Below are 12953 nucleotides of genomic sequence, written 5' to 3' on the forward strand. Positions count from 1 at the left end.
TCAGCTTCACAGGACATCTGGAAGAACATCGCAGCAAGATTTGGTTCCACAGGACAACATGGAACAACACTTTTCTTAATCGTTCGCAAGTCCAGCAGAACATAATACGTGCCGTTTGGTTTCTACAGGCTCATAATAGGGTAATTGCATGGATTCCCCATACTCTCAATATTGTCTATTGTATCATGGATTCAGTCACTGGGGCAATATACTGTGACATTCAGGAATCTTCTGCGTTGGGTTTAACAGTCTTTTGGGCAGGTTCTACTCCTTTAATAAGTCTGATATTTTTACCTGAGAAATCCAAGTGTGGCACCTGATGACACAGCTGCCAATACCTGCGTGGCACCTACAACTACCGACCAATACCAGTGCAGCACTTGAGGACATAAGCTGCATCACCTCGCAGCAGGTCTCCCTCCTGTACAATTTCTGTGTGCGAGGAAACTTTAACAAAAATGCCAAAGCTGCACAATTAACAAATAATTCTTGACTGCTTCACTGAAGACATTTAAAGTAATTACCCCTTTAAGAAGACAAGGAATAAATGTTTTGTTTTCCAATGTTAATAGGCACACAGGCAAAATCTTGGCCAGTGAGAAATCACCTTGACTAGCGCGGTTTCTCCTTTGCACAACAGGATCTAGAGCACCAATGACTAATAATACACTCACAACAATTAGTTATAGGTTCCTATCTTAAGTGTGCAGCTGATAGTATCTCATGGACCAACACGACAAACCTTAGCAGACAGGTTCAACAACAATATACTTCTTATATATCCCAGAATCTAGGACTGAGATGAGCCTGATAACGATTTCAACTTCTCAACATTAAGCGCTTATGGTTTTGCACAGTCAAACCAAATGCATTTCAGAACACATTGTTGACACAATACCACAAACTTGGCATGGACAAGTTGTGACACATAACCCTAATTATACACACTTCTCAGCCACTGTGACCCCCTTCAGAACTGTGAAAGCACTGCTGATCTTCCAGAAATGGACCATACATTTTAGGGGATTGGGCTGGACCTAAGCATCCTCTAGACCTTTTTCCCCGAGCATTTTAGCTCTCTACACCTTGGTGACAATCCTTCTTCATTGCTACCACTTGATAGACCAGTGTTGAGCTTCATGCCGAGTAGTTAAACTTTCCCCTCAAACCTTAAATTTGTCTCATCTGATGCTGACACCTTCCCAATAGAATTTCCCCTGGACACTTATGATACTTTAGTTACAGTAGGGAAGTTCCTTTATGGAACCTGCTTTGTTGATATTTAATTTTCTAAAATGTGACTATAATTTGCATATTTTTTCTGATTAAATACAAATTCAGATTGCATTAGAATTTAAATATGTATGCTCTTACAATATTTTCCCATTAATTTTACTGATTGATGCAACTTGTAGCCTTGACTAAATTGTTAATAAAACCCTAAAGGTTTAGACACCATCCTCTTTGTTGCTCTTGTGAAGCTACATTGGTTTCACTGTACTTGAAAGGCACTGCCATTGTTCGCTCCTTTCTTACACTTCAGGTCAACAATCAAAAAATTAATATGATCAATGGGGGGATTCTTTTTGTTGATTTTACTAAGAAGTTGAGATTTGAGATTATTGGGCACTGTAAACTGTGATTTTATTTTTCTTTCTGCCTTTTGTGTGTTTGCCGAGCTAACCGTCCTTGTTTAAATCAACTGTTATGATGAGATTTATTAAAAGTTTGAAACACACTTTCCTAACCAATCCATTTGTTATGCCAGATTGTGAACTTAACTTGATCTTGACATTGCTCATGTATATGTACTTCAAGCTTATGCATTGCTGTTTGCCTTCGGACCCTGTGGACTGTCTTCCTCATTGCAATTACATAACCTCATTGTATGCATGAACTGCAGGCGCAGCTGGCTCAGCTGCCATACAGCTTAATTTTTCTAGACATATTGGTGTGAGGGCTCGGACAGTCTTCTTACTAAAAGTTCTGACTCCCACGTTGGGAAAACCATCACTTTACCAGCGTTGTTTGTACCCTCTCAGCCCTCGAAAGAGGCAGAAATGTTCCAAAATTTGGACCCCCAATATGACTTAATGCTTCTAGATAGATCATCCCAAGAGTGGACGATCAACTTCTAGTGGGGTTTCTGGAACAAAGAAAAGGAAGGCTTTTCAGAATAGTTGAGATAGTCCACTGTGTCAAGATCTGCTACATAGTGGCTAAGTAGTGACCTCCGGAAGGTCTACGGCTTCACCAGCTTCCACCAGGGCTATGGCTGCTACCACTTTGTTAGCCAAGAAATATCTGTCCTTGATATTTGCCAGGCTTCGATGTGAGCATCGGTACATACATTCACAATTCACTACAACTTTGACAGCTAGGTCTGCTCAGTTTTACTAGAACTTTTGGTCTAGTCCCACTCCACAGATCCTCCACGCTTGGCAAGTTCTGCGTTTGGTTCTAAGGTGAAGAAATTGCAGATAGATTCCTCACTAGCTCACCACTTCCTTGTTCTGTAGAGTCGTCTCATTGTAATATCTGAGGTGACAAGGTTGTACTCTCCACTGTAACTAACAGTTGTTCTTGCTCTGCGTCTTAGAGTACTTAAAAGGAAAATACAAGAAACTGACATCCTTGTGAAGCATTGGCACTTAAATGCTGCTCTGCTGTTTCACTTCAACGACGGTTTTAAGCGATCATGGATCTATATAAAGCCACATAGCCACACACAGAACTACTGCTACCTAATTCTCTTGATCCAGTCTGATGCCGTGGGGAGACTCTAAAATGCAAAGTCTGTGGTTAAACAGAGTGTCCACCGGAAAGCTTGCTACTGAAGGTAAACAACTTGTTCAACTGAACATGTGTGTTACAAAGAGCATTCTAATATTGCCCTCGGAAATGATGACAACTGGAATGCGGATAGACTATTACCAGGTTTATTCTTTAAAAAAATAAATCATCTGGTACACTTCCTGATGATCAGGATTAACAAAACTGTTTTCGATTTATTTAATCTTTCTTTGCTGATAATGAAGGGGATGAGTAGTTGCAGGTCACAGCTGTATTCTAGTTTTCCTCAGAGTTTTCTCCCATCCACCCTTCAAAACCGAGGTTATAATCAGCAATACATCGATTCCATCTGCCATATTAAACCCTCCCTATATCCTCTCTTCACTTGCCTTCAAAACAGAAGATCCAGTCAGAGAAATGCTTTCTTTCAGACTGACACATCTTTCTTGACTGAAGGGGATGCTGCTGATTATTCTTAAATGTGCATTCATAGGGTGAGGAGTCTTCAAATAAGAATTATCCATCTATTAGAGAACTCAGTAAAGGTTTGAGAGAAACTGATATGAAGAACAAGAGTAGAAGCAAGTTGGAGGTGCCAGACAAAGAAGCATGAGTAGTGGGGTGAAATGAAGGAGGAAAGGGCAAATGAAGAAACCAAGTGAAATAACTAAACACCAGATTGGTTACGCTACTAATAACCCCCTATGGTAGCTTCTCAGTTGATCGCACAGGTGGTAGTGTAAAAAGTGTACCTGCCTTTTAAATGTCCAGCTGGCTCTTTGTCCTTCTGTTTAATACTATATCACCTGTGTCAGTCGTCATGACTGTGAAATCTCTTTTTTTTTTTTTTTTTTTTTTCTCTCCTGGGGCTGGAGCTTGATGTGACAGCAGTATGTGAAAGGGGAAGCAAGGCTTTAATTTCAAGGTGTCACACCAGTTAAGATACCCATGCAGGTACACTTTTTACCTTGCCTTTCTGAAGTCCTGAAATTTGCATTGTCCCTCACTCATCAGGGCCTGTCAGTGGGCATAATTATGGTCTAACCTGGGATCTTTGACTACTTCTGTGTATATGCCTGATCATCCGGCAATGTTTAGCGGTCCACCAGTGGCCCATTTTCTGAAAGTTTTGCTGTACTAGTTCATTCCCACTCCGTTTATTACTCCTCAATAGGGTTTGAACCTCGTTTTGACTTTCCTCTCTATTTGAGGTGATGCACGGTTGCCAGTTCAACTCCTCACTCTAAAAACAACTCTGTTGATGCCATTTACGTCTGTTCCCAGGGTTAAACAACTTCGGGCCCTATCAGTTCATCTACCTTCACATTTTTGAAATTAGGTAAGTTGCTTCCTTGCAAATGCCTATCCCTCTTACCCAGGATAGTTTCTTAAGTCAGTATGACCTAAACTCTCTTCCGTCTTTCTTTACTATTCTGCATATATCCAACTAAGAAGGAGTAATGTCAGGTGGATTCTAGGTGTGCAGTGTCACATGACACAATAGAAGTGATGACCAGCTTTTTGTCAGCTTTTCTGAGGCTATAAAGAGCAGGGTAGTGACTACGTTTACTATTTCACTTTGAGTTATCCTTTGTATCAAAATCTTCTGTACCCTTGCCAAGAAAGATCCTACGGAGGGCATTTGTGCACATTTCTCCATTGTTATGGCTGCTTTCACAGGCCTTATGAGGATGTCCCAGGTGCCAACATCTGACAGGTAGTTACGTGATTGTCTGCCCACATACCGGGCAGGCAGTCGCAAGTATTTTGTCTGAGCGCAGTTTACTTGATTTTCTTGGTGAATCATCGCTGATCATTTCCACTGTATTGGGACTTATTCATAAGGTGAAATATCTGCAGTAGGATGCATCCTTTAGAAGACATGGACACTCTGTACTCATATTTCTTAGGGATACATAATCTTCCCTCAAATTTCTCACTGCGCTCTCTTCTCCCTGAAAAGATACTGCCATGAATAATAAGATGCTGTGTTGTCTGCGTTGTGGCATTCTTGATTCCTCTATGCGCTCCTCGACGAGCTGTCAAATGAATATTAAAGTGTAGTGACACCTTATCTGGAAGTAGAATCATGGATGGAGCCATGTGGCATCACCTGGTGGCACTGGAAAGTAATTGGGGGAGAAAAGGTTTGTCTGACTAGTCTGAGGCTTGGCAGGTGAATTCCTAAGGTGACAAATCTGTGGGAAGACTGTGTGTCCAGCAAAAATATTACCAAACTAGGGAACTGTGTCTTCTCCCTGATTTTCTTTGGTCTGTCTCTCATTTCACCTCATCCAATCTACCACTGTCTCCTGTTTCCTTATCTTAGTTTTTCTCCCTGCCTCAATTTTCCTCACTATAACATATCTTGCCTTCTATATTTCTCCCCTACTTCTACTGTATACCTTCACCCACTATTCCCTAAAAAAAAAGTGTCACTCCTTAATCCGCTATCATAGTTCCATCTCTTGTTTCCATTTTACCCTTATAGTATGCTCCCTCTCTTTTCTGTTTGCTTTGTCTCCCTCTTCCACCTACCTTGTGATCTACTTGTTCACACATTTACCTCACTTCTTATATCTCATTCTCTGTATTGCACTGATTTTCCTCATTGTGCCTCTTGTAGATTTTCTAAAATCTCCTTTTAGTGCAAGCGCTTTGAGCAGCTGTAAGAATTGTGGCCTTTTATCCACGCCCATGTCATGCCAATCACTTTCACCCGTTCGTGGGAGTGCCTTTCAAAAATCACTTGATGTCATTGGTAAATGCTTTCCGTTTGTCCCAACTTAAGGCTGTTTTTGTCACACCTTGAAGACTGCCCCCTTACATGGATTATTGCACAATTGCCAATATACCTCAGCATGAGCAAACTATTTCATTCTTCTCTCCCCTTCATGCTCCATGGATGCGATGGCGCGCACACAGCGCAAGCAGGCATAACAGCATGAACTCTATCGGTGGTATTGGTGCGCTGGCCACATTGTTCACAGTTACCTAATCAGAGTAATTTCTTGTGGCTCTCCACTTAAAACACTTGAAATTGGTGAATGCTCTAACTAAAAAAGAAATCCTCAAAGTGAAAGTGGCACAGCGTGAGAACCAATACTACAGTATTCACTGCACTCGGGAAAACTCTACCCATAATGCTTTGCAGGGCATTACTTTTAGAAAACATTTTTGCTCATAACTCAGCTTGTGGTGGTCCTAAGACAATGGGACCACCACCAAAACGTTGACAACAATGTGCTGTTTCTGTCTCCATCATCTTTGGGTCCCCACACTACATTAGTGGGGACCCCAAAATAATAACCCCTCCCACCATTCAGTGTCCGTTTAAGCTCTCTCATTGCTGGAACGTTTGTTTTACAGCTGGGAGTTGCTTGTGTTTTAAGGAGCTTTTTTGTAATATCATTGTTATATGCCTGTGACCCCTGAATATTTGTAATGCATTACACCCTCTAGGGGCTAAATATATGATTACACTGCATTATTTATTGCCATTTTCTTGTGTGGTTATGCCCTCTAGGGGCTAACTATAGTTACATCACCATGTTTCTCAGAAATGCTATTTTCATTGCGATGTCCTCTAGGGGCTGTTCAAAGCATTACAGTCCTATTAACATATAAAAATATTTGTGACTGTGAAACTTGTCCCATAATGCCTTGCAGGGCATTACTTTTACAAAACATTTTTGCTCATAACTCTGCCTATGTTGGTCCTAGGACAACGGGACCACCTTCAAAACATTGAACAGAATGTGCTCTTTCTATCTGCATCATGTTAGTGGGGTCCAAAATGATAACCCCCCCCCCGCCACCATTCATTATTTTATTAAACTTTCTCATGGCTGGAACTTTTGTTTTACAGCTGAGAGAAGTTATATTTTATGGGCCTTGTTTGTAATAGCATTGCAATAGTCCTGCTGTCCTTAAAAATGTGTAATGCACTATGATCTCTAGGAGTTAAATATATGATTACAATGCATTACTTTCTCCCATTCTTTTTTCATGTGGTTATGCTCTCTGGGGACTGACTGTATGGTTACATGACCATGTTTTTTTCCAAATGCTGTTTTTATTGTAGTGTCCTAAAAGGGCTGTTCTGGGCATTGCAGTCAACATACTATAATATTTGTGGCACAAAAACTCGCCTCATTATGCTTTGAAGGGGATTACTTTTACAAAACATTTTTGCTCATAACCGAGCCTGTGGTCGTCGTAGGACAATGGGACCACCTTCAAGACACTCTTTCTGTCTATATAATCTCTGGGTCCCCTCACTACGTTAGTGGGGACCCAAAATAATAACTCCTCCCGCCATTCAGTGTCTTTTAAGCTTTCTCATGACTACAACTTTTGTTTTACAGCTGGTAGAAGTTTTATTTTAAAGGCCTTGTTTGAAATATCATTGTATTAGGCCTGCTAGCCCTAAAAGTGCCCTCCAGGGCCTAATTACACTGCATTACTTTCTTCAGTTAATTTTTTTATATTTTTTTTATTGAAGTTGTCTCCTCTAGAGGCTAACAATATGGTTACATGACCATGTGTCTTACAAATGATGTTTTTGTTATGGTGTCCTCTATGGGCTGTTTTGATCATTACAGTCTAATGCCAGAAGTTTATTCCTGATTAAGGTGTATATGATAATTGCATAGGTTTTAATAATCTCTCCTTATTACAGGTATGACCATTATTCAGGCCAAATTAACATACTTATTACACTATGACCCTTCTAGTTTATTTCTCATCTGTGGCTGTCATGTGTCTTTTTTTGTGGAAATGTGTTAGCCAGCCAGCAAATCTGATGGTGGGGTCGTTAAAGTGATATACTATTGGAATTAGCATGGCAGATTTAAATTAAGATGCTAAATGGCAACATTGTCATTTTTTCTGCAGATAGAGGAAGAAGGTAAGTGGAAGTGCTTTAGTTATATGCAGGGCCACTGGAATTACATGGCAGGAAAAGACTAAATTATGAGGCAGGATAAGCAAGAAAGGTCCAGTTATGAATTTAAGATGTCAATAACTCGTACTCAAGCAAATGCAAGACCTATTGCATTGCAAATGATTGTTTGTTTTTTTGCAGGTCATATTGTCTAATGCACTTAGATTAAAATGCATTTAGATTCAAAATAGTGACTGCTGTGGCTGTCTGATGAACTTACAGTACATTATGCAAAAGGAAAAGGAAAATAAACAATAAAGAATAATAACAAGCTTTGGTTGGTCCAGTGTCTTTATATTTAAAGTATCTTTAACCATATTGCACATCTGATAGTGGTGCAGCCAGATATTCTACAAGGTGTGCCTTGTTTTGTAATTGACGAGTCCCATTGTACAAGCAGTTGTCTTCCAGGGTATAAATGTGAGCCATGGACAAGGAACCTGGGTGCAACTTCTATTCTTAATTCACCAGGCATTGTGTTTAAGTCTGGATCTCCAGTCAGCTATGATGGACGTATCTCACGTGTAAGTGTACTGCGGAGTCGTGTATCATGGTGGTCTCCTAATGTGCTTTCCCTCCATCTCTTTGAGTATTGTGTCCACATTTGTACCCTTTTCTCTGCTGTGTTAGTGCATGACAGAGAATGCAATTTAGCACTATTCTGTTTCAACCCTTCTCAAGAGGTCAGAAATCTATTTAGATAGCAGAAAAGCAGAGGAGGATCTTCAGGGCATGGCTATGGATCTTTTAGACAAAATAAATCCTGTGTGGGCACATTTACAAATCATGTGTGAGTGCTTTGATTTGGACATTGGATTGAGCATTCAAACATCAGCTTGGTGTAAGCCCAAGAGGAAATGATTTGAGAAATTAATTTCTAGTTTGCGATTTTTGGTCAGCACGATCATGAATTATCCATAAACTCTGTGTTTCCAGTGTTGTATCTTGGGCATGCATTGAGTGCCTCTGGATACAATGTATATTTTCTATCTCTGATTTGTAGGGTGTAGTATGTTGTGCTGTAGTAACTCCAATCTAAGTAGGAAACTACAGCAGGGAAACTTTGACTTTCTTAGGCAACCTTTTATTCTAAAAGCCATTTCACCATTTCATCTGTAGGTGTCTAATATATGGGCTTAACTATTGATAAAATGAATCAATGTGGTGTTGTGATAACTTTTCTCATCCTCAACTATTGTGGATGTCTTCAAGGTATATTTATTCTCCCGCCTAATATTTGTGCCCAGATCCTCTTTCTCAGTGTTGTACTCTGCATAATGAGGTTTACCTCCTTTGATTTTCAGGTAGCAGATAACTATGCCCCGTCTGCCTCCAGCCAGTACATTGTGCTTCCTGTACCTGCTCGCACCACTTCAGAGATGCTGACATCCATTAAGCTGGTTAGTAGCCCAGTATTCTGGAATGTTCCCGTTAAAAAATGTTTCTGAATGGCATTGTCCTTAAAGGCTCTTCTTTGCTAGTGAGAGAGAGAGCGAAACATTGTTGATTGTGTACAGGGCCCTAAATCTTGTCCTGGAGTGTGAGATGATACCCTGCAACACTCTCAGTATTGTTACTAAAGCAAATTTCTGTCCGAACATTAACGCCTTGCTGTTTGCATATGTGATAGTTGTATTTTTCAGTTTATTGATTAAATCAGAAAGTGCACAACAAGAAATTAAGCCAAACCATATCCAGGTGGTTTTATAAACTATTCACAAATTTAAACAATAAAATGGCACAAAGTTTAGGGTATTAAGCCCTCATATAGGTAATAAATAAAATGATCTGTGAATGAATCGGTCAGTGAAAGAGCTAGAGGAGAAGAAACTAAAGGCACACCGATCTGGCAAAATGTACCTAATAAAGCATTCTTCTGGTGTCTGTGCCATACTCCTGTCTAGTATACATACTTCTCAAGGAGTTCAGTCAGTGTTCTGCCATACTAATTCACATAATACACTCCATTGCTTGCTCCCTTCTGGTCCCCTCCCTTGAAGTCAAGCAGGAATATTTTAATCAATACTTCATCCTCTTGTGATTTGTGCTATTTCGGTGGATAGCAATGCATCTCTGAAATGTGTGTCATTGTTCAAGTCCTTCCTTATCTCCATAATAGCCATCTTTCTTGCAGTAGGCACCGGATTGTGATCAGGGGAAAAGGAGCATTTGATCACTGTAAAATACCTCCTCCTTCTTAATCATGCTTTGGGGCACAGTATGTTTCTGCTCAGGTGACATCTCGGCCTCCATAATTTTGTGCTCCTTAAATCACTGGAGTAGGCATTTGTAAAAGTAGACCCCACTCACACCATTTAAAAAAACAAAAACAAATGTATTGCTATTTTTCTTTTAATTGTAATACATTACAGCAGGCATGTTGCACAGATACTACCTACATTTTGATCTCTATGGTGTTATCTCAATTCTAAACTAATGGGGCTAACCATGGGAGATATCCTTATACATGACTAAAGGATAGACTCATACAGGATTTCATTGTGTAATAGCTCATGTGCAGTTTATAGTTCATTAGTGGTCAATACTCTGTTCTTTCAATTTAACACAGGATCAACTCACCCTCAACAGTGGATACGCACCACAACCCAAGTCTTTTATATTTCCTCAGCAGGAACTGCAGGTGGAATTATCAAGTGGGGTTCTGTTGTCAGATTTGACAAGACCATCATTTTGACATTCATCTTCAAAATATCCTCAATGGGGCAATACCTGAATTTGTCTTAGTGAACTTTTTTTTCATGCCTACAAAGTGCAGTTCTTGAATACCAAGAGAGGCTTCCACTTTAACCAATGTAGTTTCACCACTTATTTGCGCCTAGAAAAAGTTGTAAACTTAGACCAACTGTTCAACTTTACTGGTTTTCCTTGTCTGGTTAGCATAGAGCACACTGCTGTAATCTTATTTTGATGTATGCAGTTTGGGGACCCTGTTAGGGTGGATCCTTCCTCTCTCTCTTGTCATTCTTTGCCCATTGTGTGTGATAAGGCACATGCCTAAGAAACAGCTCCTTCCTAGGTGGTGCTTAGAGCAGAGCCCACCATTATCTAGCTTAATTTTGTGCTACTGCTTTGTGAGAAAATTAGGTGTATTATATAGTGTGGCGGTGCAACCTGACTGTGTAATACACTTACCAACCCATTTAGGACACTTAGGTTTTGTCTGTCAAACCGTCAGCTCAATCCTGGGAAGCTGTGACTCTGAGCAGCAAAGCTTACACAGAGGAACAAGTGTTGAACATTTGAACAACACCAAAACAATGAAGGAAGAACTTGACACAACACTCAATAAATCAGACACCAATTTATGAAAATAGACTGTATTTTATAAGAATTTAGGGCCCAGAACAAGAAAGATACAGCAGAGTGTTCCAGAGATATAGATTTTACAAGCAATAATAAATCGATGCAGTTTCACTCAACCACGAACAAGCCTTGGCAAAGAATTGAACACTTAGAAACTTTTTCAACAAAAACTTGGTTAAGTATTAATGTGGTCAGTTAGAAGTATTTGGGTTGACCAGCTCCAGCAGAGACTTAGGCCCTCATTACAACATTGGCGGGCAAGTTGTAACCGCCGTGGAGCCGGCGGTGTTGCGGCCGTGCGACGGGTGCAGTTGCACCCGTCGCGCTTTTCACTGTCTGCAGAGCAGACAGTGAAAAGCCGCATGGGGCCCTGTCAGGGGGCCCCTGCACTGCCCATGCCAGTGGCATGGCCAGTGGCATGGGCAGTGCAGTGGCCCCGAGGGGCCCCGCGACTCCCCGTACCGCCATCCTTTTCCTGGCGGTTCAAACCGCCAGGAAAAGGCTGGCGGTAGGGAGACTCGTAATCCCCTGGGCAGCGCTGCTAGCAGCGCTGCCTGGCGGATTACTACCGCTGGGGCCATTCTGGCGTGAAACCGCCGGCCCCGGCGGTGCGACCGCGGTGACCAGGGGGAGCACCGCCAGCCTGTTGGCGGTGCTTCCGTCATTTCAGCCCTGGCGGTCCTGTACCGCCAGGGTTGTAATGACCCCCTCAGTCTTTTGGGCCAGCGCCAGCAAGGGCCTCAAGAACAGTTACCTTCACAGGATAAGCAGTCCAACATTTCCAGGTATGTCATCCATGTTGCAATGGATTCTTATAGAGTGGTCCTAACTCAAGGGATGAAGAATGCTGAAGATGCTCTAGTGATGCTGTAGATGCAACGCAGTCGATTGAGCTCTTCCTGCAGGAATTCCTCGACCCCGGAAATGGTGAAGGGGTCCTGGTTGCAGGGCTGATGTCGATTTAAGTCGTGTATGGTCTGGCCGAAGTCCAGTACCCACTGGACTACCAGTCGTCCATTGTCAAGATCACAAGCCGATCCTTCCTGAGTCGGTAACTTGCCTTCTGAGGTTCCCACTAACTCTAAGACAGCACTCCTGGACTTAGTGAACTCTGGTGCAACTCTCTGCATTGGGTCTTGGCCCTTGCAGCTGCATGAGGCGGTGGTAACGGCTTGAAGACTTTGGGCTACCAACTTGCCCCAGCAGGCTTCTTCAGCTGTTGTATCCCGGTGCTGCAAACAGGTGGCAGTCGGCTGGCCCTTTGGAGTCTTTTGGCTTGACTGGGCTCTGGAGGCTGCTTCTTCCCAAGAAGGAAAAGACCGGCACAGTCCCTCTCTTCACTAGCCACCAGGTGCAGCAAGTGCAGTCCTAGTTGGTGCACCCTCACTTTGTTGGTCCCTTGGCGCAGCAGAGCAGTCCTTCGGTCCTTCTTCCCAGTTGGTCGAGTTCTGGGTGCCTGGGCTTGTTCTATTTATCTTCAGAAAATGTCATCCGGGTATGATGCAGTTGGTAGCCAATGGGGTAGCGGATTCCCTCCTTCCTGATGACCACTTCCTCGGAAGTGTGGCATCTGGCTATCCCAGGATGCACCATGGTGCACTCTCCCGAGATTGCAAAACCACTTTCTCGGTACTCAGAGCTCCCTAGCTCCACCCCCAGGGTTGTGGCTACCAAGGACTAAGTGCCCCTGAAAAAGTGGTTTGACAACTGGCTTCTCCTGTCCTGTCAGCAGTGCCAGCCTGTCTGCCTAAACAATAGAGTGCCCGTCTCCTAAGTTGTAAGCTTTTGCCCGTCAAAGGCAGCTTCTCCTTTGAACTTCACCTTGTGGGCTAACACCCATGTGGCTTCCTGCAAGAGGGAGGTATAACCTCTCTCCCATGCAGGCCCCTAT

At 42.2% G+C, this 12953-nt stretch overlaps 1 protein-coding gene across 5 annotated transcripts in view; it reads left to right on the forward strand.

Moving 5' to 3' along the window:
- Positions 1–12953, forward strand: part of HMGXB3 (HMG-box containing 3) — a 330748-nt gene that overhangs the window by 63332 nt on the left and 254463 nt on the right. For all 5 annotated transcript variants that reach the window (XM_069199526.1, XM_069199525.1, XM_069199522.1 and 2 more), the window contains exon 5: positions 9043–9138. In XM_069199526.1, coding sequence (XP_069055627.1) covers positions 9043–9138 — 96 coding nt within the window. The remainder of the gene's footprint in view (positions 1–9042; positions 9139–12953) is intronic.

This window comes from Pleurodeles waltl, chromosome 7 (genome assembly GCF_031143425.1).
Source record: "Pleurodeles waltl isolate 20211129_DDA chromosome 7, aPleWal1.hap1.20221129, whole genome shotgun sequence".
Classification (NCBI taxonomy): domain Eukaryota; kingdom Metazoa; phylum Chordata; class Amphibia; order Caudata; family Salamandridae; genus Pleurodeles; species Pleurodeles waltl.